The sequence below is a fragment of the Capra hircus genome, chromosome 5, assembly GCF_001704415.2.
Source record: "Capra hircus breed San Clemente chromosome 5, ASM170441v1, whole genome shotgun sequence".
Classification (NCBI taxonomy): Eukaryota; Metazoa; Chordata; class Mammalia; order Artiodactyla; family Bovidae; genus Capra; species Capra hircus.
Window position 1 is genome coordinate 29271556 of NC_030812.1, and position 25802 is coordinate 29297357.

The following is a 25802-nucleotide window of genomic DNA, read 5'->3' on the forward strand; positions in this document are numbered from 1 at the left end:
GGCCTCCTTGTCTATCACCAACTCCTGGAGTCCACCCAAACCCAAGTTCATTGAGTCGGTGATGCCATCCAACCATCTCATCCTCTGTTGTCCCCTTCTCCTCCTGCCCTCCATCTTTCCTAGCATCAGGGTCTTTTCCAATGAGTCAGCTCTTCGCATCATTTGGCCAAAGTATTAGAGTTTCAGCTTTAGCATCAGTCCGTCCAATGAACACCCAGGACTGATCTCCTTTAGGATGGACTGGTTGGGTCTCCTTGCAGTCCAAGGGACTCTCAAGAGACTTCTCCAACACCACAGTTCAAAAGCATCAATTCTTCTGCACTCAGCTTTCTTTACAGTCCAACTCTCACGTCCATACATGACCACTGGAAAAACCATACCCTTGACTAGACGAACCTTTGTTGGCAAAGTAATGTCTCTGCTTTTTAATAAGCTGTCTAGGTTGGTCATAAACTTCCTTCCAAGGAGTGAGCATCTTTTAATTTCATGGCTGCAATCACCATCTGTAGTGATTTTGGAGCTCAGAAAAATAAAGTCAGCCACTGTTTCCACTGTTTCCCCATCTATTTCCCATGAAGTGATGGGACCAGATGCCATGATCATAGTTTTCTGAATATTGAGCTTTAAGCCAACTTTTTCACTCGCCTCTTTCACTTTCATCAAGAGGCTCTTAAGTTCTTCTTCATTTTCTGCCATAACGGTGGTGTCATCTGCATATCTGAAGTTATGATATTTCTCCCAGCAATCTTGATTTCAGCTTGTGCTTCCTCCAGCCCAGCATTTCTCATGATGTACTCTGCAGATAAGTTGAATAAGCAGGGTGACAATATACAGCCTTGACGTACTCCTATCCCAATTTGGAACCAGTCTGTTGTTCCATGTCCAGTTCCAATGGTTGCTTCCTGACGTGCATACAGATTTCTCAGGAGGCAGGTCAAGTGGTCTGGTATTCCCATCTCTTTCAGAATTTTCCACAGTTTGTTGTGATCCACACGGTCAAAGGCTTTGACATAGTCAACAGAGCAGAAATAGATGTTTTTTCTGGAACTCTCTTGCTTTGAGAACCCCATGAACAGTATGAAAAGGCAACAAGATAAGACACTGAAAGATGAGCTCTCCAGGTCAGTAGGTGCCCAATATGCTACTGGAGATCAGTGGAGAAATAACTCCAGAAAGAATGAAGGGATGGAGCCAAAGCAAAAACAACACCCAGTTGTGGATGGGACTGGTGATAGAAGCAAGGTTCGATGCTGTAAAGAGCAATATTGCATAGGAACCTGGAATGTTAGGTCCATGAATCAAGGCAACTTGGAAGTGGTCAAAGAGATGATAAGAGTGAACATCGACGTTCTAGGAATCAGCGAACTAAGATGGACTGGAATGGGTGAATTTAACTCAGATGCCCATTATACCTACTACTGTGGGCAGGAATCCCTTAGAAGAAATGGAGTAGCCATCATAGTCAACAAAAGAGTCCGAAATGCAGTACTTGGATGCAATCTCAAAAACGACAGAATGATCTCTGTTCGTTTCCAAGACAAACCATTCAATATCACGATAATCCAAGTCTATGCCCCGACCAGTAATGCTGAAGAAGCTGAAGTTGAACATTTCTATAAAGACCTACAAGACCTTCTAGAACTAACACCCCCAAAAGATGTCCTTTTCATTATAGGGGACTGGAATGCAAAAGGAGGAAGTCAAGAAACACCTGGAGTAATGGGCAAATTTGGCTTTGGAGTACAGAATGAAGCAGGGCAAAGGCTAATAGCGCTCTGCCAAGAGGACGCCCTGGTCATAGCAAAAACCCTCTTCCAACAACACAAGAAAAGACTCTACACATGGACATCACCAGATGGTCAACACCAAAATCAGATTGATTGTATTCTTTGCAGCCAAAAATGGAGAAGCTGTATACAGAGTCAGCAAAAACAAGACCAGGTGCTGACTGCGGCTCAGATCATGAACTCCTTATTGCAAAACTGAGATTGAAATTGAAGAAAGTTGAGAAAACCACTAGACCATTCAGTATGATCTGAATCAAATCCCTTTTGATTATACAGTGGAAGTGAGAAATAGATTTAAGGGACTGGATCTGATAGACAAGAGTGCCTGATGAACTATGGACTGAGGTTCGTGACATGGTACAGGAGACAGGAATCAAGACCATCTTCAAGAAAAAGAAATGCAAAAAAGCAAAATGGCTGTCTGAGGAGGCCTTATAAATACTGTGAAAAGAAGGGAAGCAAAAAGCAAAAGGGAAAAAGAAAGATATACCCATTTGAATGCAGAGTTCCAAAGAATAGCAAGGATAGATAAGAAAACCTTCCTCAGTGATCAGTGCAAAGAAATAGAGGAAAACAATAGAATGGGAAAGACTAGAGATCTCTTCAACAATGTTAGAGATACCAAGGGAACATTTTATGCAAAAATGGGCTCAATAAAGGACAAAAATGGTAGGGACCTGACAGAAGCAGAAGATATTAAGAATTGGTGGCAAGAATACACAGAAGAACTGTACAAATAAAGATCTTCATGACCCAGATAATCACGATGGTGTGATCACTCATCTAAAGCCAGACATCCTGGAACGTGAAGTCAAGTAGGCCTTGCTGCTGCTGCTGCTGCTAAGTCACTTCAGTCATGTCTGACTCTGTGCAATCCCATAGACAGCAGCCCACCAGGCTCCCCCATTCCTGGGATTCTCCAGGCAAGAACAATAGAGTGGGTCGCCATTTCCTTCTTCAATGCATGAAAGTGAAAAGTGAAAGTGAAGTCGCTCAGTCGTGTCCAACTCTTAGTGATCCCATGGACTGCAGCCTACCAGGCTCCTCCATCCATGGGATTTTCCAGGCAAGAGTACTGGAGCGTGTTGCCATTGCCTTCTCCGAAGCATCAATACAAACAAAGCTAGTGGAGGTGATGGAATTCCAGTTGAGCTATTTCAAATCCTGAAAGATGATGCTGTGAAAGTGCTGCACTCAATATGCCAGCAAATTTGGAAAACTCAGCAGTGGCCACAGGACTGGAAAAGGGCAGTTTTCATTCCAGTCCCAAAGAAAGGCAATGCCAAAACTACTGCACAACTGCACTCATCTCACACGCTAGTAAAGTAAGCTTAAAATTCTCCAAGCCAGGCTTCAGCAATATGTGAACCATGAACTTCCAGATGTTCAAGCTGGTTTTAGAAACGTCAGAGGAACCAGGGATCAATCTGCCAACATCCACCGAATCATCAAAAAAGCAAAATTGGAGTAGTGGTACAGACACAACAGTCAGTTTAGTCTAATCAGACTAATTAATTGGGAGTGTTTTCAGTTTTGGCCTATGTTCTCAAAATAAAAATTGAGAATTTTTATGTAATATTCCCAATGTACATTAAGATATTTGCACACATAACTGAGGATGTGTTGTTTGCTAACAGCTGGGGCATTTTGAAAAGATTTTTCCTGCTTTAGCAATGAAATTAAATGAAAGGGCAAGTGTGTGGGGAAGCAGGGAGGAAGAATCAGAAACAGCTTAAAATAGGTAGTGTCACTATCTCTTTCATAGGCTAAAGGTGGGAGGCAATGAAGAGAGCCAGAATCTGGTAATTTAAGGTGACAAACACTAATAACAAGTGTCTTTGAATTTAAAAGTTGAAGCAAGAGAGGACACAACTAAATTACACGAGGACAAAGAGGGATAGAAAAAGTCTAAAAGGTGCTCTCAGGTCAGCCTTCCACTACAGCTGGGTACTGTTCTCACAGAATTCCCTAGAGAGCCTCTACCATCAAGTGACATTTGAGGTATTAAACATGTGAGATGGGATTGGACACCTTGAGCATATGATCCTTAAGGGGCTGACAGCACACACTTCCTGCTGAACTAGTTTCTTATCCTAGAGTCTGATCCCTAAGCTCATCTGTTCTCCTGTTCCCCAGTATTTTTCAAACTTTTATCCATCTTTTACCTCCCCCAAAATGAAGAAGAACCAACAAATTAGCTTCCGCTGTGAGGTATGCAATTGACTTTCAGAAAACTTCTCAGTCTAAATGTAGAAGAACTGAGAGAAAGGGGAAAGGGATATGATATTTACTGAATATAAAGCATGTGTTAAGCAAAATACTAGGTCATTTAATTTCATCCTCATGGCAACACTGTCAGCCAAGTATTATTACTGCCAAAGAAGAAGCTGAGACTTAAAGAAGTTAAGAAACATGAGCAAACCACTCCCTACCCCACACCATGTTAAGATGTAAAAGAGATGAAATTCAAATGTATTCTGATTCCAAATCCTATGCTTATTTCACCAGAGCAAGGGATCCCTCAAAGTCAATTGTTAATGTTTGGGCATTCTATTCCCTTTTGGTAATGCATCATCTCCCTCACTCTGGCACATTTCCACAACAGAGTGACTTTTTACTGAAACACTCTGCAAACTGGGAATCTGACAAAAATCCCAAAGGTTTATGAAGTTCAGTAACATTAGTGTATATGTATTTTAAATCCTAAAAGAGTGCAAGTACGCTAATCCTGCCAACAATAAGTTTTTTAAAAAGGAAAATAACTTCCTCCTTCATTTATTGAAATTGCTCGGAAGCAGAAGTCAGGAAATCCCCTTCCTTGATTTGTAGTATTTTACTGGACATGGAGAAACAGACTGATTCCAAATCAGGAAAGGAGTACGTCAAGGCTGTATATTGTCACCCTGCTTATATAACTTATATACAGAGTACATCGTGTGAAATGCTGGGTTGGATGAAGCACAGGCTGGAATCAACATTGCCGGGAGAAATATCAATAACCTCAGGTACAAAGATGACACCACCATTTGGCAGAAAGAGAAGAACTAAAGAGCTTCTTGATGAAAGTTAAAGAGGAGAGTGAAAAATTTGGCTTAAAACTCAACATTCAGAAAACTAAGATCGCGGCATCTGGTCCCATCACTTCATGACAAATAGATGGGGAGCGATGGAAACAGTGACAGACTTTATTTTTATGGGCTCCAAAATCACTGCAGATGGTGGCTGCAGCCATGAAATTAAAAGATGCTTGCTCCTTGGAAGAAAATCTGTGACCAACCTAGACAGCATATTAAAAAGCAGAGAGATTACTTTGCCAACAAAGGTCCGTCTAGTCAGAGCTATGGTTTTTCCAGTAGTCATGTATGGATGTAAGAGTTGGACTATACAGAAAGCTGAATGTTGAAGAATTGATGGTTTTGAACTGTGGTGTTGGAGAAGATCTTGAGAATACCTTAGACTACAAGGAGATCCAACCAGTCAATCCTAAAGGAAATCAGTCCTGAATATTCATTGGAAAGACTGATGCTGAAGCTGAAACTCCAATACTTTGGCCATCTGATGACAAGAACTGACTCATTGAAAAAGACCCTAATGCTGAGAAAGACTGAAGGCGGGAGAAGGGTATGACAGAGGATGAGATGGTTGGATGGCATTACCGAGGCAACAGACATGAGTTTGAGTAGGCTCAGGGAGTTGGTGATGGACAGGGAAGCCTGACGTGCTGCAGTCCATGGGGTCGCAAAGAGTCAGACACAACTGAGCAACTGAAGTAAACTGAACTGATGCTGCTGTTATTCCCAAAGAGCAGATTTATTCTGCTTTATTCTTTCAAATTTTCTATATTTTTTCATTTTTCCTTAATAGAATATAGTTTTGGTTATTGTAAAGATTTCCACATGGCAAGAATTTATTTTACTCTCTTTTTATACTCTGGGAAAAGTAAGCTCTAAGCAAACAAAAAAATGCCTAATTACTTCTTTTGCATAAATGTATATTCGTTTATGGAAAAATATGTTAAGTATACATATACGTTTTCACTTAGAGTACTAGGTGTCTGGGAAGAATGCAAATTTTCCACAAGTATAGAATTCAACCCTGTTTCATAATATCCAAGAATAACTTCAGAATGGTTTCCACCAGCAATTATTTTCATTACTAAAAGATTATCATAGACATATAGTTAAATAGAACAGAATGTCCAAAAATAGACCAACACAAATATATTCATTTAAATTAAAAAAAAGGACCAGTGTAATTCAATGGAGGAAAGGATAACCTTTTCAACAAATGATGCTGGAATATCTAAATATCTACATGGAAAAACCTTTACCTTTACTTCACACTGTATACCAAAAAATTAACCTGAAATGAATCATAAAACAATAGGTAAGAGATGAAACTATAAAATTTCTAGAACTACAAAACATGGACAAAAATCTTTGAAACCTTGGGTTAGACAAACATTTCTTAGACAGAATTCAAAAAACCACAAAGCTGTAAAAGAAAAGAATTGATAAACTGCACTTCATCAAAACTTAAAACTTCTGCTTTCTGTAGTATAGTCTGAAGCCAGGGAATGTGATACCTCTAGCTCTGTACTTATTTGTCAAGACTGTTTTGACTATTATGAGTCTTTTTTGTCTCCAAACAAATTTTTAAATTATTTGTTCCAGTTCTGTGAAAAAAGCCACTGTAAATTGCCTTGAGTAATACGGGTATTTTAACAGTATTAATTCTTTCAATCCCTGAGCACAGTATATCTTTCCATCAGTTTGTGTCATCCTCAGTTTCTTTCATCAGCATAGCTTTATGAGTGCAGCTCTTTTACCACTTTAGGTAGGTTTATTCCTAGGTTTTTATTCCTTTTTAATGCAATTACAAATGGAATTGTTTTCTTAATTTCTCTGAGAGTTACTGTTACTGTATAAAAATGCAACAGATTTTTGTATATTAATTTTGTATTCTGCAACTTCACCATATTCATTGGTGAGCTCCAGTAATTTTTTGGTGGCATCATTAGGATTTTCTGTGTATAGTATCATGTCTTCTGCAAATAGTGACAGTTTTACTTTCTCCTTTCCAGTTTAGATTCTTTTTATTTCTTTTCCTTGTCTGAGAATATGCAATGGAGAAAAAACAGTTTCTTCAATAGGTGATGCTCAAAAAACTGGACAGCTAAATGCAAAACAATAAAATTAGAACTTTTTCTCAAATCATATACAAAAATAAACTCAAAATGAATTAAAGACCTAAATGCAAGACCAGGAATCATAAAACTCCTAGCAGAAAACATAGGCAGAACACTTTTTGGCAGAAATCACAGCAATATTTTTTTTTTTGGATCTGTGACCTAAAGCAAGCGAAACAAGAACAAAATAAATGGGAATAAATGGGAATAAATGGGACCTAATTAAACTTAAAAACTTTTGCACAGCAAAGAAAACCATCAATAAAACAATGTACTGAATGGGAGAAAATATTTGCAAATGATATGACTCATAAGGGGATAATATCCAAAATATATAAACAGCTTATACAATTCAACATCAAAAAAATAAATAAATTTTTTAAAAAGGGCAGGAGACCTGAATATACATTTTTCCAAAGAAGATATACAGATGACCAACAGTGTATGAAAAAATGCTCAGCATCACTAATCATCAGAGAAACAACAAATCAAAGCCACAATGAGATATCACCCCACACCTATCAGAAGAGGTATTATCAAAAAGATCATAAATAACAAATATTGGTGATCTGGAGAAAAATGAACACTTGAATACTGCTGGTAGGAATGTAAACTGGTACACCACTGCGGAAAACAGGATAGAAGTTCCTCAAAAAATTAGAAATAGAACTACCATATGACCCAGAAATTCCACTCCTGGGTATATATATATATATATTTTTTTTTAATTACATTCTAACATTTGTAGCAGCATTATTTACAATAACCAAGTGTCCATCAGTTTTCATTCCAATCCTAAAGAAAGGAAATGCCAAAGAATGCTCAAACTACTGCACAATTGCACTCATCTCACATGCTAGTAAAGTAATGCACAAAATTCTCCAAGCCAGGCTTCAGCAATATGTGAACTGTGAACTTCCAGATGTTCAAGCTGGTTTTAGAAAATACAGAGGAACCAGAGATCAAATTGCCAACATCTGCTGGATCATCAAAAGAGAGAGTTCCAGAAAAACATCTGTTTCTGCTTTAGACTGTGACTGTTTGGATCACAATAAACTACGGGAAATTCTGAAAGAGATGAGAATACCAGACCACCTGACCTGCCTCTTGAGAAACCTGTATGCAGGTCAGGAAGCAACCATTGGAACTGGACATGGAACAACAGACTGGTTCCAAATAGGTAAAGGAATACATCAAGGCTGTATATTGTCACCCTGCTTATTTAACTTCTATGCAGAGTACATCATGAGAAAAGCTGGGCTGGAGGAAGCACAAGCTGGAATCGAGATTGCCGGGAGAAATATCAATAACCTCAGATATGCAGATGACACCACCCTTATGGCAGAAAGTGAAGAAGAACTAAAGAGCCTCTTGATGAAAGTGAAAGAGGAGAGTGAAAAAGTTGGCTTAAAGCTCAACATTCAGAAAACGAAGATCATGGCATCTGGTCCCATCACTTCATGGCAAATAGATGGGGAAACAGTGGAAACAGTGGCTGACTTCATTTTTCTGAGCTCCAAAATCACTACAGATGGTGATTGCAGGCATGAAATTAAAAGACTCTTACTCCTTGGAAGAAAAGTTATGACCAACCTAGACAGTATATTAAAAAGCAGAGACATTACTTTGCCAACAAAGGTCCATCTAGTCAAAGCTATGGTTTTTTCCAGTAGTCATGTATGGATGTAAAAGTTGGACTATAAAGAAAGCTGAGTGATGAAGAATTGATGCTTTTGAACTGTGGTGTTGGAGAAGACTCTTGAGAGTCCCTTAGACAGCAAGGAGATCCAACCAGTCAATCCTAAAGGAAATCCGTCCTGAATATTCATTTGAAGGACTGATGCTAAAGCTGAAACTCCAATACTTTGGGCACCTGATGTGAAGAGCTGACTCATCGGAAAAGACCCTAATTCTGGGAAAGATTGAAGGCAGGAGGAGAAGGGGACAACAGAGGATGAGATGGTTGGATGGCATCACCGATGCACTAGATATGAGTTTGGGTAGGCTCCATGAGCTGGCGATGGACAGGGAACCCTGGCGAGCTCCAGCTCATGGGGTTGCAAAGAGTCAGACACGACTGAGTGACTGAACTGAACTGAACTGAACAAAGTGTAGTTGGGCTATGCTTTCTTTAAAAATGGGGAAATTTTCAAGAGAGCTTAAACCTAGAGGATAGGAGGTAGTAGTCAGCGATAAAACCAGAAAGGTAAGTAGGGGCCAGGTTTTACCAGGTATTGAAAGACATATTAAGGAATTTGAAGTCTACTGTAGAAGAAGGAAATGGCAACCCACTCCAGTGTTCTTGCCTGGAGAATGCCAGGGACAGAGGAGCCTGTTGGGCTGCTGTCTATGGGGTCGTACAGAGTCGGACACGACTGACGCGACTTAGCAGCAGCAGCAGCAGTAGGAGAACTGGGGAGCCAATAAACGTTGTGCCTTAAATCATGGATTACCTACATGAGAATCACTTAGAAATCTTACTGAAAATGCCTACTCCTATATTCTACTCCAAACCTATTGAATCAAAATTACTGGGGTAAAGACCTCAGATCTATGTTTTTTTAAACAACAATGGCAAATAATTTCTTACACATACTGAAGTTTGTACAGTATAGTGTTTGAGGCCAGGGAATGATATGATCAGGTGAATATCAGGAAAGATAACCAGTGCAACATGAAGAACAGTTTAGAAGGTGGCAAAACTGGAGGCTAGGAGACACACTAGGTGACTGTTGGACTAGTCTAGGTAAGAGAAGTTGATGACCTTAACTCGGTTAGGGCTAGAGTTTGAGAAAAGATGAATTGGAGAGCTGTGAATGTCAAATTATTTGGAAGATGAATTGTCGAGGCTTGACGATTTGCTGGAGTATGGAGATAACCTGTGAAACTGGATGAATGTCGGTGCTATTTCCTGATCTGGAGAATCCAGGAAAACTAGCAAGTCCTGATGGTGATGGTGGGAGAGTAGAAAGCAGAAACCAAGTTCAACTGTGCACATGGGGACTTAAAAGGAGAGAGATCTAGTAGGCAGCTGGAGGATAGCTCCGTAGTTGCTAAGGGAAATCTATTCATAAGATATAGCTATAGCAGAGGCAGATTTGCTGTGAAGCTGATGAAGCTAATCTTCAGGTCTCTTGCAAAGGATCCTTTCATGGCTCTGAGACAAACCCTAAGAATTCTATATTTGAAGAGCTATATCAATTTTCTTAAATTGTGTGAACTTATCTTTCTTAATTTCTTAATTTTCCAATTATGTAAAAAGCCTCAGAAAACCTTGAATTTTATTTCTGAGCTATATAGGTAAAAAATCATCAGCATACAGATGGTAACAAAGGACCCTGAAAAGGAAGAGATTACCTTAGGAGAATGTATAGAGTAAGACACCTCAGAGGTCTTAATATGTTACATGTTATTTTCCAGGAGTAACTATTATTTTAAATTAGATATAGAGAAAAATCAGGGGAAATTTTTTAATAAACAATGTAAAAAGTTTGTAGTCATATGATACACTATGATTTAATTGAAACTAAAAGCTTTGTATATTTATATTAAAATATTATTTAAATTTGCCTTTTTGGGTAGGCCCATAAGGAATCATTCTGATAACCATATATGAAAAAATTAAACTCTTGGAGTTTTTCTTTTTCTAGCTTTTAAAAGAGGGATGAAAACTTAAGAAATATTGTGGTTCTTATCTAAAAGGACTGCAGCCTACCAGGCTCCTCCGTCCATGGGATTTTCCAGGCAAGAGTACTGGAGTGGATTGCCATTGCCTTCTCTGCTAAATACTTTTAGAATCAGATAAATATTTGCTAGATAATAGATAATATATATGTCATATATAATATATAGATAAGTGTATCATTTACTCTTTGCCTTAAAAAAATCTATTCTAGTTCAATCATTGGCCTTTTCTTCTTCATTCTTAAAAATTGTCAAGGAAGGAAATCTTTAATAATGTTCCATAATCAGAAATCTCTTATGTCTAACCTAAATCTCTGATTCTTATGAAGAGGACCATTTTTTAAAAATCAGCCTTATTGAGGTTATGTTTTACATACATTAAAATTCATCAGTTTTAAGTATACATTTCAACGTGGTTTTGACAAATTTGTACAGCAGTGTAACCACCATGACCATCCAGATATTTCTATTACCCTTTGTATTCAGTCTCCCCCACAGTCTCTTACCCCTGCTCCAGGCAACCGCTGATCTGTTTTCTGTCTTTGCAATTTTTTAAAAAAATATTTATTATTTGGCTGTGCCAGGTCTTAGTTGGGACATGCAGGATCTTCATTGCAGCATGGGAACCCTTAGTTGTGGTATGTGGCATCTAGCTTCCTGACCAGGAATTGAACTCAGTCCTCCTGCATTGGGAATGTAAAGTCTTAGCCACTGGACCACCAGGAAAATGCATGTCATAGCAATTTGACTTTACTAGAATTTTATGTAAAAGTTCATAGTCTTTTAGTCTTTTGTGTCTCTGGCTTCTTTCACTTAGCATAATGCTTTTGATATTATCCATGTTCTCTCAGTAGTTCATTCCTTTTTAAAACTAAGTAGTATATTGCATTGTATGGATATATCACAGTTTATTGATTCACTAGTTATTGGATATTTGAGTTATTTCTAGTTGGGACCTATTATGAATAAAACTGCTATGAATGTTTACATATAAGTTAAACACCAGTCCATATTGACATTGGTTTTTATTTCTCTAGGGTAAATACTTAGAAGTGGGATTGCTTAGGAGTGAGTTGCATTCAGCATTGGTCCTTCCAATGAATATTCAGGACTGATTTCCTTTAGGATTGACTGGTTGGATCTCCTTGCTGTCCAAGGGACTCTCAAGAGTCTTCTCCAACATCACAGTTCAAAAGCATCAATTCTTCAGTGCTTAGCTTTCTTCATAGTCCAACTCTCACATCCACACATGACTACTGGAAAAACCATAGCTTTGACTAGACGGACCTTTGTTGGCAAAGTAATGTCTCTGCTTTTTAATATGCTGTCTAGGTTGGTCATAACTTTTCTTCCAAGGAGCTAGCATCTTTTAATTTCATGGCTGCAGTCACCATCTGCAGTGATTTTGGAACCCAAGAAAATAAAGTCTCTCACTGTTTCCCCATCTATTTGCCATGAAGTGATAGGACCAGATGCCATGATCTTAGTTTTCTGAATGTTGAGCTTTAAGCCAACTGTTTCAATCTCCTCTTTCACTTTCATCAAGAGGCTCTTTAGTTCTTCTTCACTTTCTGCCATAATGGTGGTGTCATCTGCCTATCTGAGGTTATTGATATTTCTCCCGGCAATCTTGATTCCAGCTCATACTTCTTCCAGCCCAGCGTTTCTCATGATGTACTCTGCATAGAAGTTAAATAAGCAGGGTGACAATATACAGCCTTGACGTACTCCTTTCCCAATTTGGAACCAGTCTGTTGTTCCATGTTTGGTTCTAACTGTTGCTTCTTGATCTTCATACAGATTTCTCAGGAGGCAGGTCAGGTGGTCTGGTATTCCCATCTCTTTCAGAATTTTCCACAGTTTGTTGTGATCCACACAGTCAAAGGCTTTGGCATAGTCAATAAAACATTAGATGATTTTCTGGAACTCTCTTGCTTTTTCGATGATCCAGCGGATGTTGGCAATTTGATCTCTGGTTCCTCTGCCTTTCTAAAACCAGCTTGAACATCTGGAAGTTCACGGTTCACATATTGCTGAAGCCTGGCTTGGAGAATTGTGAGCATTACTTTACCAGCGTGTGAGATGAGTGCAGTTATGTGGTAGTTTGAGCATTCTTTGGCATTACCTTTCTTTGGGACTGGAATGAAAGCTGCCCTTTTCCAGTCCTGTGGCCACTGCTGAGTTTTCCAAGTTTGCTGACATATTGAGTGCAGCACTTTTACAGCAGCATCTTTCAGGATTTGAAATAGCTCAACTGGAATTCCATCACCAACACTAGCTTTGTTCATAGTAATGCTTCCTAAGGCCCACTTGACTTTGCATTGCAGAATGTCTGGATCTAGGTTGGTGATCACACCATCATGATTATCTGGGTCGTGAAGATCATTTTTGTATAGTTCTCCTGTCTATCTGTCCTTTCAGTGAACCAACCAAACACATACCCCCTGTCTTTCTTTATATGTATATATATTTATATTTACTTGGCTGTGCAAGGTCTTAGCTGCAGCATGCAGGATTTTCCATCTTTGTTGCAACAGACAGGCTCTTTAGTTGCAACATGCAAACTCCTAGCTGGGACATGTTGGAGTCAGCTCTCTAATCAGGGATTGAACTTGGGCCCCCTGCACTGAACCACCAAGGAAGTCTCCCTCCAATCAATTTTCTTTTTAATATAATGTTGATAAATAGAATACATTTTATCCAGAGTATTTTTAAATGATTGACTTATTTTATTTCAGATACTGAATTGCAAGTGATGACAGTGCCAAAAAATGATTTCAGGAAAATTTTCTAACAAATCTGTGACTACTCAAGATTTCCTTCCCACTATTGTACAAGCACTATTAAAATAAAATGCAATTAAGTTTGTTTTGAATATTATCAAAGCTACAATCATCTAAAGTTAGGACAATAATGTATTAGAAATACACTCTGTTGTGGCTGACGTAAATTCGTTTAAAGCAACACATACTATTACCAATACAGAAATTGATTCAGCTGTGCACTGGAGATAAATCACAAGGTGTTTTCTACAAAAGTGTAGATGTCTGATCAATTATTGCACTTATTTGGCATTCCCTTCTATAATATTTTTAAGTATCTTCATATAATTTCTTTGGCAATATGGAATAAAGGATGGGCACAATGAAGGACAGAAATGGTAAAGACCTAATATAAACAGAAGAAATTAAGAAGAGGTGGCAAGAATATACAGAAGAACTATACAAAAATGGTCTTAATGATCTGGATAACCACGTCTGGTCACTCACCAGACATCCTGGAATGTGAAGTCAAGTGGGCCTTAGGAAGCATTACTACAAACAAAGCTAATGGGAGCAAATTTGGAAAACAGCAGTGGCCACAAGGCTGGAAAAGGTCAATTTTCATTCCAATCCCAAAGAAGGCAATGCCAAAGAATGTTCAAATTACCCTACAATTTTCCTCATTTCACATACTAGTAAGTAAGTATTAATTGTTTCATTGTGTCTAGCTCTTTGCAACCCCATGGACCATAGTCTGCCAGGCTCCTCTGTCCATGGGATTCTCCAGGCAAGAATACTGGCATTTCTTTCTCCAGGGGGTCTTCCCAACCCAGGGACTGAACTCTGGTCTCCTGTACTGCAGGCAGATTCTTTACCATCTGAGCCAAATAAGGCTATGCTCAAAATCCTTCAAGCTAGGCTTCAGCCGTATGTGAACCGAGAACTTCCAGATACACAAGTTGGGTTTAGGAAAGGCAGAGGAATCAGAGATCAAATTGCCAACACTGGTTGGATTATAGAAAAAGCAAAGGAATTCCAGAAAAACATCTACTTCTGCTTCATTGACTATGCGAAAGCCTTTGACTGTGTGGACCACAACAAACTGGAAAATTCTTAAGGAGATGGGAATACCAGGCTACCTTATCTGTATCCCGAGAAATCTGAACACAAGTCAAGAAGCAACAGAACCCAATATGGAACAACTGATCAGTTCAAAACTGGGAAAGAGTACTACAACAAGGCTGTATATTGTCACCCTGCTTATTTAACTTATTTTGCATATAAGTTACATTATGGGAAATGCCGGGCTGGATGAATCACAAGCTGCAATCAAGATTGCCAAAAGAAATATCAACAACCTCCAATATGCAGATGTTATCACTCTAATGGCAGAAAGTGAAGAGGAACTAAAGAGCCTCTTGATGAAAGTGAAAGAGGAGAGTGAAAAAGCTGGTTTGAAACTCAATATTCAAAAAACTAAGATCATGGCATCAGGTCCCATCACTTCATGGTAAATAGATGGGGAAAAAAATGGAAGCAGTGACAGACTTTATTTTCTTGGGCTCCAAAATCACTGAAGATGGTGACAGCAGCCACAAAATTAAAAGATGTTTGCTTCTTAGAAGGAAACGTATGACAAACCTAGACAGCATATTAAAGAGCAGAGACATCTCTTTGCTGACAAAGGTCTGTCTAGTCAAAGCTATGGTTTTTCTAGTAGTCACGTTCAGATGTGAGAGTTGGATCTTAGGAAACAGTGAACATGGAAGAATTGATGCTTTAGAACTCTGGTGTTGGGTAAGACTCTTGAATCTTCTTTGACTGCAAGGAGATCAAACCAGTCAATCCTAAAGGAATTTAACCCTGAATATTCATTGGAAGGACTGATGAAGCTGAAGCTTCAGTACTCTGGCCATCTGATGTGAAGAGCTAACTCATTGGAAAAGACGCCGATGCTGGGAAAGATTGAAGGCAAAAGAAGAAGAGGGTGGCAGAGCACCCTCTTAGTGACTGAGCAACAACTGCTATTCTTGTGTTTTCATTTTCTTTGGATAAATACCCCAAAGTGGCATTGTTGTATCATAAAGCAGTATCATTTTTAACTTTTTGAGAAATCTCTCTACTATTTTCTACAGTGGAGGCATTAACTTCAGTTCAGTTCAGTTGCTCAGTCGTGTCCAACTCTTTGTGACCCCATGGACTGCAGCACAAGGCTTCCCTGTCCATCACCAACTCCCAGAGCTTGCTCAAACTCACGTCGATCGAGTCGGTGATGCCATCCAACCATCTCATCCTCTGTCGACCCCTTCTCCTCCTGTCCTCAATCTTTCCCAGCATCAGGGTCTTTTCCAATGAGTCAGTTCTTCACATCAGGTGGCCAAAGAACTGGCCGTTCAACTTCAGCATCAGTCTTTCCAATGAATGTTCAGGACTGATCTCCTTTAGGACTGACTGGTTGGATCTCCTTGCAGTCCAAGTGACTCTCAACATTTCCGCTAACAGTTCACAAGTGTTCCCTTTTCTCCACATCTCACCAGCACTTGTTATTTCTTGTTTTTTTGATATAGACATTCTACCACATGTGAGGTGATATCTCATCATGGTTTCAATTTGGACTTCCCGGAGATTGGTCCTGGGTGTTCTTGAAAGGAATGATGCTAAAGCTGAAACTCCAGTACTTTGGCCACCTCATGCGAAGAGTTGACTCATTGGAAAAGACTCTGATGATGGGAGGGATTGGGGGCAGGAGGAGAAGGGGACGACAGAGGATGAGATGGCTGGATGGCATCACTGACTCAATGGACGTGAGTTTGAATGAACTCCGGGAGATGGTGATGGACAGGGAGGCCTGGCGTGCTGTGATTCATGGGGTCGCAAAGAGTCGGACACAACTGAGTGACTGAACTGAACTGAACTGAATGATTAATGCTGTGCATCTTTTTATGAACGTGTTTACCTTCTGTATGTCTTCTATTGAAAAGTGTGTATTCAAAGCTTCAATCTATTTTTAACTGACCTTTATTTGCTATTGAGTTGTATGAATTTTTTAAATACATTTTGGGTATTACCTCATTATTAGATATATATTATCTCCCATTCAGTAAGTTGCCTTTTCATTTTGTTGATGGTCTCCTTAGTTGTGTAGAAGCTTTTTAGTATGATGTAGTTCTATTTGTTTTTTATTTTGTGGCTTTTGCTTTTGGTGTCAGATTAAAAAAATCAACAGACCTATGTCAAGGAGCTTACTGTCTGTGTTTTTTCTTCTGGGAGTTTTACGGCTTCAGGTTTTACATTCAAGTCTTTAATGTCTTTGAATTAATTTTTGTTTACAGTGTAAGACAGTTTCCTCAACACCATTTACTAAAGAGATAATCCTTTCCCCATTACATATTACTGGTACCTTTGTCATAAGTTAATTGATCATATATGCATGGGTTTATTTCTGGGTTCTTTATTCTGTTCCATTGATCCACATGTCTATTTTTAGGCCAATGCCATATTGTTTTAATTATAAAAGATTTATAATATAAAGTCAGGGGGTGTGATGTCTCCAGCTTTGTTCTTGTTTCTCAAGATTACTTTGGCTATTCAGTTGTGGGTTTTTCTTTTGTTTGTTTGCTTGTTTTTGTTTTGGTGTGGTTCCATTCAAACTTTAGGAGTACTTCCATTCCTTTGAAAAATGTCATTGGGAATTTGATAAGGAACTAAATCTCTAGATTGCTTTGGATTGTATGGACATTTTAAGAATATTGATTCTTCCAATCCACGAGCCCAGAATATGTTTCCATTTATCTGTGTCTTCTTCCATTTCTTTCATTAATGTTTTATAGTTTTCAATATATAGGTTTTCCACCTCCTTGATTAAATTTATTCCTAAGTATTTTATTCTTTTTGACGCAGTTGTAAATGGGATTATTTTCTTCATTTCTCTTTCTGATATTCCATTGCCAGTGTACAGAACTGCAATAGACTTTGTGTGTTGATTTTGTAGCCTGTAACTTTACTGAACATATTTATTAGTTCTAGTACTTTTTTAATGGAGTCTTTGGCATGAATTTTAAACTAAAATACTGTGTCTATACTTGTAATTTCAGTGTGACTTGCTATTTCTTGACTATCTACTATCAGTTTTCATTCTTTTTCCAATATCTCACAATAATCAGACTATGAATAAATGCTTAATTACAATTTGATTCAACAAACAAGATGCTCACGTCACTGCCAAAGAAGTGTAGTTCAGACATGGATGCTGACTGACATTTTTGGTTTCAGTTCAGTTCAGTCACTCAGTCATGTCTGACTCTTTGCAACCCCATGGACTGCAGCACGCCAGGCCTCCCTGTCCATTGCCAACTCCCGGAGTTAACTCAAACTCATATCCACTGAATCGTTGATGCCATCCAACCACCTCATCCTCTGTCATCCCCTTCTCCTCCTACCTTCAATCTTTCCCAGCATCAGGGTCTTTTCAAATGAGTCAGTTTTTCACATCAGGTGGCCAAAATATTGGAGTTTCAGCTTTAGCATCAGTCTTTCCAATGAATATTCAGGACTGATTTCCTTTAGGATTGACTGGTTGGATCTCCTTGCTGTCCAAGGGACTCTCAAGAGTCTTCTCCAACATCACAGTTCAAAAGCATCAATTCTTCAGGGCTTAGCTTTCTTTAAAGTCCAACTCTCACATCCATACATGACTACTGGAAAAATCATAGCTTTGACTAGACGGACCTTTGTTGGCAAAGTAATGTCTCTGCTTTTTAATATGCTGTCTAGGTTGGTCATAACTTTTCTTCCAAGGAGCAAGCATTTTTAATTTCATGGCTGCAATCACCATCTGCAGTGATTTTGGAGCCCAAGAAAATAAAGTCTCTCACTGTTTCCCCATCTATTTGCCATGAAGTGATAGGACCAGATGCCATGATCTTAGTTTTCTGAATGTTGAGCTTTAAGCCAACTTTTTCACTCTCCTCTTTCACTTTCATCAAGAGGCTCTTTAGTACTTCTTCGTTTTCTGTCATAAGGGTGGTGTCATCTGCATATCTGAGGTTATTGATATTTCTCCCGGCAATCTTGATTCCAGCTTGTGCTTCCTCCAGCCCAGTATTTCTCATGATGTACTCTGCATAGAAGTTAAATAAGCAGGGTGACAATATACAGCCTTGATGTACTCCTTTCCCAATTTGGAACCAGTCTGTTGTTCCATGTTTGGTTCTAACTGTTGCTTCTTGACCTGCATACAGATTTCTCAGGAGGCAGGTAAGGTGGTCTGATATACCCATCTCATTAGGAATTTTCCACAGTTTATTGTGATCCACACAGTCAAGGGCTTTGGCGTAATCAATAAAGCAGAAGTAGATGTTTTTCTGAAACTCCCTGGCTTTTTCAACGATCCAGTGGATGTCGGCGATTTGATCTCCGGTTCCTATGCCTTTTCTAAAACCAGCTTGAACATCTGGAAGTTCACGGCTCTTGTACTGTTGAAGCCTGGCTTGGAGAATTTTGAGCATCACTTTGCCAGGGTGTGAGATGAGTGCAATTGTGCAGTAGTTTGAGCATTCTTTGGCATTGCCTTTCTTTGGGATTGGAATGAAAACTGACCTTTTTTGTTTTACTCAGTAGTAAGACAAAAGAAAAATAGTGAACTTCACTGTTGGGAGCTTCATTCATACATCAATGACATAAGCAACTTCTTTATGGAACTGGATAATAACTTTTGAATACTGGAAAAATACTTAAACTTTTTGTGCTACTCAAAATGTCAAGGCCACAGATTTGATACACTGTTAAGTATTAATATTTTCTCCATTAGCCTACTGTTTGTTTTTGTAAATAAAGCACTATCAGAACATAATTATGCCCACTTTTAGTGTAAAAGTTGACTAGTTGTGACAAAGATCATATGTACTGGAAGGCCTTATTTACTAATAAGCTCTTTACAGAAAAAATTGCCTACAGTTGGTCTACAAAATGAATACAACAAGAAACCAAGTCCTTGTTTGTAGTATTTGCCAATTTCCATGTGTAAATACTCTTATTGTAGCCAATTTCATGCTACAAGTGTGACAAACACACAAACATGAATAGTTGGGAAGAAACACATACAGTGCTGTATGTTTCCATCCTACAGATACAGTAGACAATGTTTAGAGTTATTAGTAAAGTGAAGTAAAGAAAAGTGACATTTTCAGCATTTATTACCTCTTAACATACTTGTTAGTTTATATAATTTGGCTTTTAATAGTGGTTATGCTTAACAACTGACTCATAAAAATCCCTCCAAATACAGAGATCAGTCTTAGGTGCTTGTCCACGGGATTATCCCAGAAAGAATACTGGAGTGGGTTGCCATTTCCTTCTCCAAGGGATCTACCCTATCCAGGGATCAAATCCACATCTCCTGCAGCTCTTGCATTGGTGGATTCTTTTAACCACTGAGCCACGTGGAATCCCCAGTAATCAGTCCTGCAAAATGGTAAAAGCCAACTGCGGTGTACAACTAGCTCTATTACCAAGAGGGTACTAAAAGAGGTGCAGAAGAACAAGTAGTAATTTGCCTAATCGGTAAGTGGCTGAGTTAAGACTGAAATCTAGGTACAAAATTCTGACCTCAGTTAGTCTTCCTAATTTCTTTAGCAGAGAATAAGGGCCTTTATTGGCTTGTTTAAAAAAAAAAAAGGGGAGACAGGGAATTTATTTAAGGAACACCACACCTAATGGGATGCATTTTCTGAAGTACCATCCTATATATTTGCTAGGACTCTTAACAAAACTGGCAGGTAGCATGGGAATATGAGTCTTGATGCTTGATATCTATCCACAGTTAGTCTAGACTTGGTATTTGAAAGAACAAAAGAAGTGACTGGTCTATAGAAACCGTCCTTAACTAGCTGCTTCGCATGCGTGGGTGCTAACTTGCTTCAGTCAGGTCGGACTCTTTGCTATCTATGGACAGTAGCCCGCCAGGCTCCTCGCCATGGGATTCTCCAGGCAAGTATACTGGAGTAGGTTGTCATTTCCTCCTCCAGGGGACCTTCCCAACTCAGGGATCGAACCGCTGTCTCTTATATCCCCTGCATTGGCAGGCGGGTTCTTTACCACTAGTGCCACCTGGGAAGCCCCTTAACTGCTTTGCTGCTGCAGCTGCTAAGTCACTTCAGTCGTGTCCGACTCTGTGCGACCGCAGAGTCGGCAGCCCACCAGGCTCCCCCGTCCCTGAGATTCTCCAGGCAAGAACACTGGAGTCGGTTGCCATTTCCTTCTCCAATGTATGAAACTGAAAAGTGAAAGTGAAGTCACTCAGTCCTGTCCGACTCTTCGAGACCCCATGGACTGCAGCATGCCAGCCTTCCCTGTCCATCACCAACTCCCGGAGTTCACTCAAACTCACATCCATCGAGTCGGTGATGCCATCCAGCTATCTCATCCTCTCTCGTCCCCTTCCCCTCCTGCCCCCAGTCCCTCCCAGAGTCTTTTCTAATGAGACAACTCTTCGCATGAAGTGGCCAAAGTACTGGAGTTTCAGCTTTAGCATCATTCCTTCCAAAGAACACCCAGGACTGATCTTCAGAATGGACTGGTTGGATCTCCTTGCAGTCCAAGGGACTCTCAAGAGTCTTCTCCAACATCACAGTTCAAAAGTATCAATTCTTCCGCGCTCAGCTTTCTTCACAGTCCAACTCTCACATCCATACTTGACTACTGGAAAAACCATAGCCTTGACTAGACAAACCTTAGTCGGCAAAGTAATGTCTCTGCTTTTGAATATGCTATCTAGGTTGCTCATAACTTTTCTTCCAAGGAGTAAGCGTCTTTTAATTTCATGGCTGCAATCACCATCTGCAGTGATTTTGGAGCCCCCCAAAATAGTCTGACACTGTTTCCAGTGTTTCCCCATCTATTTGCCATTAGAAAGTGTAAATACAGGTGTTTACTACCACGAGCCACTTCTAGTACTTATCAAGCTACTTGAATTCCGAAAACTGCAGAAAACTTGTAGTTTGAACTTGACGGCACCTGAGGTGCAAGAAAAGGAAAAGATACTCTGGAAAGGCACTCACTCAGCCCACACGTACCTGGGTCAAAATCTGGGGCCAGGAAGGCTAAGTGCTAGGCCTCCTAACGAACTCTTAACGTTTAGAGCAGAGCTCTAAATGAAGGAATAATAACGGCTAGAGCTGCAGGAGAACTTGGGAGACCTGCCTTTGTCTAACCCCTTCATTTACATGAAGAAACTGTGCTCTAGTCAGGTGAAATGATTTGGCGTTAAGCGGTTGAGCCAGGATTAATTTATAGCTTTCCACTACACCCTACGGCCTCCTTTAAAACACCCTCCCTGCACAGAACTTACCCCAAAGGCACCAAGAACCTGGTTGGTGACTGGCCTACACTTGAACCAGGACAAAACTTCTAGTCACTATTGAGTCAAAAACTGTGGTAGCTGGGAGTCAAAGGGTTAAAGCCAAAGTACAGAAGCACTGAGCTCTAGGCCGTGCAGGTGCATGCTCTCCTCAGAAAGCAGAGTTTATAAGCAGTCCCACGAAAACGCAGCCGCGCCCTTCACGGCTCCTACGCCGCGACGCGGAGCACAGCGAACAGCTTCAAGCAGCAAACACGCAACCAGCGGCGCGCACGCCCACCCCGAGGCCGCGCAGGAGGCGGGCCGACGTGCGCGCCTCCGCGGCTGTGGGCGGGGTCCGGGGCGGGGCTCTGAGCCGGACCGGGGCGGGGCCGCAGAGAGCTGTAGGTGTTGCAGCTAGGTCGCGACAGGTGCGCGAGGCAGAACGCCAGGGACCCGTGGCGGGGCTGATAGCAGCGCAGAAGACGAGACCGCTTTTAGCCAGGTAAGGGTCTTCTCTCTCCACATCCTCCGCAGCCGGAGAGTCCACGGAGACCCCGGATTCCCTCCACACCCTCTTTCTCTCGCGACTTCTTCGGGTGAGGGGAATACAAGGAGCGTGAACCCCTCCCCCTCGAGAAAGGGAGTGGAGGAACTGCTGATCCTTTGCTCCTTCCTGACTTCTGGGTACTGTGCTGGCTGCTGCTGCTGCTGCTAAGTCGCTTCAGTCGTGTCCGACTCTCTGTGACCCCATAAACTGCAGCCCACCAGGCTCCCCTGTCCCTGGGATTCTCCAGGCAAGAATGGGGTTGGGAGTAATTATGCAGAGCGGAGCCTTTGCTGACTAAGGGCGGGAACTGATCGGACCCCCTCCTCTTGCCTCAGGAACACTCCTTTCTCACTATATACGTGTGGTGGAGGAAAGCGGCAGTTCAAAATTCAAAATAGTCTCCCAGAGAAATATTCTGGTAGTCTAACTGTTGTTTTTCATTCTTCATTTTCAGCCATTCTCTTCCTCTTCGATATTTCTCCCCTTCCATTCTGCCAGCTGAACCCTTTAAGATTCTTACACATTTTTGAGACCCGTTGATACTATAGCAGGCCTATGTCACCCAGAATCGCTATCGTGTACAAGTCGCTGGCACCTGTCAATACGTGGGTGTTAATATAAGGTAATTGTACACTCCAGGCTACACCTACTAAGCCTGAAGCTGTAGGAGCTAGGAGCTAACCATCTGGCACCCTTCCTTACTGGTGCTTACAATCCTGATGAGAGATATTTGAGCTAATATTATCTTTCACTAAATTTGAGTTTTCAAAACTCTGCCTAATCCAGATGATTCTATTGACTTGACTTTTCAAGTTAGTCAAAGATAGTTAGGGAGTTATTAGCCATTAAGACAGTGACCCTTTAAAAGGAGAGAGGTTTTCTTTTGCATTGGATATTCTTTCGTTTGCTCTTGCTTTAGTTGATTAAATGGAATACTTTTCATCTGCATAATTACTATTGACAAATGATAAGTATTTTAGAAACCATGAAGTAATGCTTTGTTCTGAGGTCTGATGTAGACACAAAAGAAGATGAGCCTCAACGAGCACTTCTTAAGTTCCTGCGGAGTTATAACCTGGATGAAGGATGATCGTGTTTTAGGTCGACCTTCAAAAAAGGGAGTGTATGTGTGTATTTGTTTAGCATTGACAGAACAACACATAGCATGGTACTCAGTAATCACTTTTAGAACTTATTTTTTGGACAGAACATTTATTGAGTGCCACTTGTATCATCGATTCTGTGAATTCAAAGTTCTAAATGTTCCTATCCTAAAAGAATATAATCAAATGGGTTAGACAGGTCAGTAGATACAACTTAGAGTATCAGTGCTATACTAGAGATCAACCCAGAGTGCTGTAGGAGCACAGAACATACAGTTTTTTAAAAATCCCTCTTCTTCTTTTCCTTGAACACAAAACAGAATAAACAACAAAAACCTCTGAGCAATACTGAGTGATTCTCTTTAGTCCGTGTATTTGTATCACTCATATTGTGTTCTGTCAACATTATAGCATTTTGATAATGGAATTATGACTTTGTCATTAATTCTGTGCAGTTTGGTAGATAGCTGATGGGGCTATTTTCACGTTTCAGTATTGGGCCCGGAAGTGTTGTTATCTTGTAGTCCCTGAACTCTAGAGCAGCCTCTGGGAAGAGAACAGTGTATTGGCAACATTAGTAAAACAGTGTCATTTGTAAAAATTGGTCCATTGTGTAACTTTGTTTAACTTGGTACATTCAAATTTGTTCCAGATTCTGTTTAAAGGTGGGCCAAATTTTAATCTCATAATTCTAAGAAAAGAAAGCTTCAGAAGTGAAAACAATTCTGTTAACAGCACACCTTAATGACAGAGGATACTTTTTCTTGCCAAGGTACCCTCAAAATGTCTTTTTCTTTCTTTTTTGGGGGGAGGGGGCGGAGCAGGGGATAGGGTAGGGGAGGAAGAGGTCAGAAATGTTTGACAGTTCTTTGCAGAGTGTTAATGATCTGAAGTTTATGGTATTCTTGAGTATTCTTCATCTAGAGTAACTATATGAAGCCTTTACTCACTGCCTGCTGTGTGCCAGTGTTCTAATATTTACAGGATGAACATGCCACAGCCTCTTCTATATGTTTTTCTTTTTTAAAATAGAGATTTTGAGTTAATAATACAGGTGATGGTTGTTTCCTCTGGCGATTTGAGCCATGGTACTTGATGAACTGGCTTTCCAGGTGGTGCAGTGATAAAGAATCCATCCACCTGCCAATGCAGGAGACACAAGAGATGCAGCTTCGACCTCGAGGTCGGGAAGATCCCCTGAAGTAGGAAATGGCAACCCAGTCCAGTATTCTTACCTGGGAAATCCCATGGACAGAGGAGACTGGTGGGCTACAGCCCATGGGGTTGCAAAAAGACTCCAATACGACTGAGCACAGATGCATGGTCTATTCACTGCATGTTTTATTCAACTTCTGATAGGAAGTTTAGGTGCTTTATTTTGGATTGTGTACAGTAATCTCCAGGTGATGTTAAGTTACTTAACACAGACTCTCAAGGTTCTTTAGTAACAGAATGAGTGGTTGTAAATTAAGTAGTTTCTGCTTGAGGGTTGCAGGATTGAGATTCTATGGTAAATGGTACTCCTGGTAGGACCATTCTGGTGTGTTTATTCTGTGGGTGGATAGAGAGTCCTTGAGACTCAGCCAAGTTATTGTGCTATGCAGATGTCTTTTCATTAAAAAGACGAGGGTTTTTTGTGTGTTTTTTTTCTAGTTTCTTAAGCCAACATTTATTTATTATCTCTCAGTTCTGTAGGTTGGAAGTTCATATCCACCCCTATTATCAACATCCCCTCTCCAGACTAGGACATTTGTTTATCATTGGCAAATTGTATATTTAATTAATAGCCTATGAGAAGGTTAATTCATCTGATTATTACAAAAAGACAAGGTCTGACTCAACAAACAATCCATTATTTAGCATGTCAAATGATTGGTTTATATTTGAAAATGTTTCTAGAAACTTCACATGCCCAGTCTCAAGAAGTTAACATGATACTGTGATATTTTACGTTATTTTTACTTTTAAATAATATCTTAATACTGCTCTGAAACTGAGAACCTGCATTTTTAGGGAAAAAAGGTTACAGTCTTTTTGTCCTTCTGATAACAAGTGTGGAGCTGTTTTTTCCCTTAATTATTCTATAACAGAGCTTACTATATGGAAACTTTACAGTTCCTCAAACATGTTTTTTCTTGTACACCAAAGTATTGCCAGTTTTTGTTTCGTTACCAATACATTAGTCATCCTAATATGCTTTTACTTGGTTTTAGATTTCCACAGTCTTTCCGCCCCCCCCCCCATAAACTGCAGTTTAAGCAGATAATTTAGGCACAGGACTTCTTTTCTTCATTTATTGAATAGGTACCATTTGCTCAGAATTGGCTTCCACCACCAGAATTAGAAGTTTCCCTGGTGGCTCAGATGGTAAGAATCTGCCTATAATGCTGGAG

General features: G+C 40.0%; 2 protein-coding genes across 3 annotated transcripts in view; both read left to right on the forward strand.

Moving 5' to 3' along the window:
• The window catches only part of FAM186A (family with sequence similarity 186 member A), a 135766-nt gene extending 113501 nt beyond the window's left edge, over positions 1 to 22265 (forward strand). The window contains exons 11-12 of the mRNA XM_018049024.1: positions 21762 to 21789; positions 21933 to 22265. Coding sequence (XP_017904513.1) covers positions 21762 to 21789; positions 21933 to 22265 — 361 coding nt within the window. The remainder of the gene's footprint in view (positions 1 to 21761; positions 21790 to 21932) is intronic.
• Positions 22146 to 25802, forward strand: part of LIMA1 (LIM domain and actin binding 1) — a 90445-nt gene continuing 86788 nt past the window's right edge. The window contains exon 1 of one of the 2 annotated variants that reach the window (XM_005679971.3): positions 22146 to 22261. The gene's annotated coding sequence lies outside the window, so the exon portion shown is untranslated. The remainder of the gene's footprint in view (positions 22262 to 25802) is intronic. The other variant, XM_005679972.3, reaches the window with a different exon arrangement.